Source organism: Sinocyclocheilus rhinocerous, unplaced genomic scaffold (genome assembly GCF_001515625.1).
Source record: "Sinocyclocheilus rhinocerous isolate Xijiao unplaced genomic scaffold, SAMN03320098_v1.1 scaffold119, whole genome shotgun sequence".
In the NCBI taxonomy this organism is placed as follows: Eukaryota; Metazoa; Chordata; class Actinopteri; order Cypriniformes; family Cyprinidae; genus Sinocyclocheilus; species Sinocyclocheilus rhinocerous.
In genome coordinates this window covers 1,435,026-1,438,901 of record NW_015654491.1, presented here as the reverse complement: position 1 = coordinate 1,438,901, position 3,876 = coordinate 1,435,026, and the positions used below count along the sequence as shown (strand labels likewise).

At 38.3% G+C, this 3,876-nt stretch overlaps 1 protein-coding gene across 1 annotated transcript; it reads left to right on the top strand.

Moving 5' to 3' along the window:
- Window positions 1-498: 498 nt before the first annotated feature.
- Window positions 499-3,870, top strand: LOC107717060 (ventral anterior homeobox 1-like; the record flags this gene model as incomplete). Its single annotated transcript, XM_016523702.1, has 2 exons — window positions 499-549; window positions 2,012-3,870. Coding segments are annotated over 2 exons (600 nt in total), but the record flags the coding sequence as incomplete, so codon positions are not given.
- Window positions 3,871-3,876: the final 6 nt, after the last annotated feature.

The window sequence follows — 3,876 nt, the reverse complement described above, 5'->3', positions numbered from 1 at the left end:
AATAATAATCACAAACACGTATCACACAAATTTGGCTCTCCCAAAACATAGTGACGCATGTGACGCATGTCTGGCGCATAATCATTAAATGTATTGTTGATACTCTGTACAATGAAAAGACCCTGGTAACACTGGTAACAGGTTCTTCTGACTACATGATTTTATTATTATGATTTTGATATTTATTTAATTTGCATTTTGGGTGGTATCCCTTCAGACCACTTAAAACATCAGCGATCCGATCACATCTTCCTGACATTTTCCCGGATAATTCCCTTTTTTTTTTGCCCTCGCCATCAGTGCAATAGTTTGATCGTTTGTTAGTGGCATAAAGGCCTGCTTTACAAAAATAAGCCCAGCGATGCATTTGCGGCACATGCTTTGCGCAGGGGTCAGCAAGAGGTCACGAGTTTGAGATTACATGACTGAACTGTACATGCACTCTCTCTCTCTCTCTCTCTCTCTCTCTCTCGGCCTCGTTTTATCCTCTCTCTCTCTCTCTACGTGTCTCCCTGGATAATCTGCAGCGCGGGGAAACTGACTGCAATAGTAAGGCTCATTTTGGAATCCACATTTTTATTTGTTTATTCATTAGTGAACATGTTCATTATAGCACATGCTTGCGTGACCAAGTACTTCATTTATTAAGAAAAAAAAAGACATGATGGCTCACAAGAAATTTAAGATGTAAAAATATATAGCTGCTTTTTCTCATTTTAACACTCAATATTGCAGTCATATATTGATCAGGGCTCCCCTAATTAAACACCCTGAACACCTGCAAACCGACAATGCTGTCTCAACGTTTCTAATTCTATTGGCCATTTGGTGTCACATTATAAAAATATATAGCTGCTTTTTCTCATTTTAACACTCAATATTGCAGTCATATATTGATCAGGGCTCCCCTAATTAAACACCCTGAACACCTGCAAACCGACAATGCTGTCTCAACGTTTCTAATTCTATTGGCCATTTGAACTGTGTCACATTCTATCACATCATCAACCCTTTAGAGACAATAGCAGGTTTAATATGATAACTCAGTATTTAGCATTCCATTACAACACTGATGAAACTGTTAAGGCATGCACTTATGTAACTAATAGCTTTGTAAAATACAGCAGCTTATTCTTTATTTAATAATCTTGATCTATCACGAAATATTTAAATAGTATTACAATTTTTATTGCGATGCATTTAAGCTGGTTATTTTAGTGTTTTTTTTTTTTTATAAATGTGACCGTTAAACTGCTTGACACAATTCTGAGATGTTAGTCATACTTCATTGTTCTTATTCCTCTGAAGCTATTATCAATCATTTTTAAGTACAACAAATATAAAGTTGGCCTCCTTTTCTCTATAGAAAATAAATATATATATTATGATTTTGTTCTGCCATCGGAACTTGATCTAAACATGTATTATCTGGAAATTGCCATTCCTCTTTCTTTGTAATCCTAAATTAAATGGATACAGTACAATTACGTGGTTCAAAACAGTATTGATCCATCCGTCCTTGCAAAAGGAGCTCGTGTTGCGGTGTTTTTCAAAAGAATAGGTGCATGTTTTTTTTCATTATATAGGTTTTTATTTACAAATACCCTTTTTATTTCAAAATAAGTTTCACTTACACTTTTCAAATTTCAATTTAATTTTAGCCCACATTTTTTTTTTACTGTGCCAAAATACATATTAAATTGGTGCATTATAAGAATTAAACTTTACCACTGCTTATTTAATTAGATTAATTTATATATACATAATTTAATTACATTTTAATTTATGTCGTCTCTATTAATAGACTTTATAATTCATGGTATCTAAAAATCAAATAATTGTTTTACTTTTTAAACTTTATCTTATTTCATTTTCATTTATTTATTAATAATTAACATTTAAACCAGTTTGAAGAAATAGTAGCATTATGCAAGCTTACGGTATTCTCCATATTATATTGCTTTGTTGTTTTCTATTTTAAGCTAATTTCTCTCTATCGTTCCTTCGACAGGTAAAGGTGTGGTTTCAGAATCGTCGCACTAAGCAGAAGAAGGATCAGGGCAAGGATTCAGAGCTGCGCTCCGTGGTCTCCGAGACAGCCGCCACCTGCAGCGTCCTGCGTCTCCTGGAGCAGGGCCGGCTCCTCACTCCCCCAGGCCTGCCAGGGTTGCTGCCCCACTGCGGGAGCTCGTCGCTAGGCTCAGCCCTGCGTGGGCCGTCCCTGGGTATCACCGCTAATGGAGGCTCCTCGAGCAGCAGTAGCAGCAGTGCCGCCAGCTCAGGCACAGCCGGGGGGAGCCCGCCGCTGCCAGCGGTGACTAGTTCAGGGACAGTCACAGGGCTGCAGGGATCTCCGCCTGCCCATGGGCTGTTTAGCTTCCCTATGCCCTCTCTGCTCGGGTCGGTCGCCTCACGCATCTCCTCCACCCCGCTTGGCATGGCTGGATCCCTCGCGGGGAACTTGCAGGAACTTTCTGCCCGCTTCCTGAGCTCGTCCGCATTTGAGCCCTACTCGCGGACAAATGGCAAAGAAGCATTAGACAAGAAAGTTTTGGAATGATCAATAGGGGTTTCTTTTTGTCCTTTTATTATTTTTTATTGTTGTTGTTGTTTTGAAATTAATTTGAGCTCTGAATATCACTCTTTTTTAATCACTTTCGCCCCCTTTTGTCTCATGAGTGCTGTTGTGTTTTCAGTCTTGCGTTTTTTCATGTCGTCAACCTGCACACTTGATGCCTCTCAGAATTGTAAAGAGGTGGACTCATACTTTTCAAAATCGAGGATTTTCAGAGCATTTTGCACTAAATCAAAGTTTCTCCAATTTGACACAAATGAGAGCTTGAGGAAGGAATGTAGCAAGAGATTATGGAGGGGAAGAGAGATGAAAATGGTTGCTGAGGCAATATTTTCGGGAAACTTTTTTCCCATATACGTTTTGGAGCTGGACAGTTATATTCAGATTAAAAACTAATCTGAAAGCTGATGGGTTGAAAAAAAAAACAGTACAGAACATAGACCCCCCGATAAAAACTGAACTCACGGCAACATCCTTCATGTTTTCAGTTGGAAGAGCGATCTAAATGTGTGATTTTTACATAGTGGCGTTTACCAAGTCCCAAATAATGAAATATATTGGGATTCATTTCCAAAGGTTAGCATACAATACGGTCATACTGTGGCTTTATATACACAATTTGCTTACAGAGGTCATGAATTTGCCATATGAAGCTATAAGATTAGATGTCTATACCATTTTGTATTCGTATACAAATATTTGTATTGTATTTGGTTAAACACGTTCTGACTAAATGGAAGGAAAACGCTGTCACACCGTTAAATATTCCAATAGTCCTGTGTTCATTGTTCTCTAAATGGTTTCTTTGAGGGTGCTCCCCAAAACGAGTTTTGAAGGCAGTCTCAGTTTGTGAGTTTGTATGTCTTAAATATGCAGTTTTTCTCCTTTGTGCGTGTGTGTGTGTGTGTGTGTGTGTGTGTGTGTGTGCTGGTACTGAAGTTGTAGTCCTGGTTTCCATGTTAAGGTGCGTGTTTAACTGAAAACCCTTCGAGAAAACTTGAGATGTCATTGCCTGGGATTAAGCTCCGGAGCATCTATGTGATCCTTGCATTATTGGACTAAATGTGTTTGCTGTGAGCGGCAACCCCTCTACCAATGCGGCAAAGTTTTCCAGAAGAATTTGAAGCCCTTTCTATAATCAGAGCTGAGACGAGGCGGATCTCTGAGGGACAAACAGGGTACGATTACTGTAGTATAAAAGCAAGAAGATTGAATACTAAAATTGTTATTTTATTGTAAATTATTGACTTCTGTAATAAATAGATCATTAGTATATCTGCAAATAATGAAAGAATTAATGT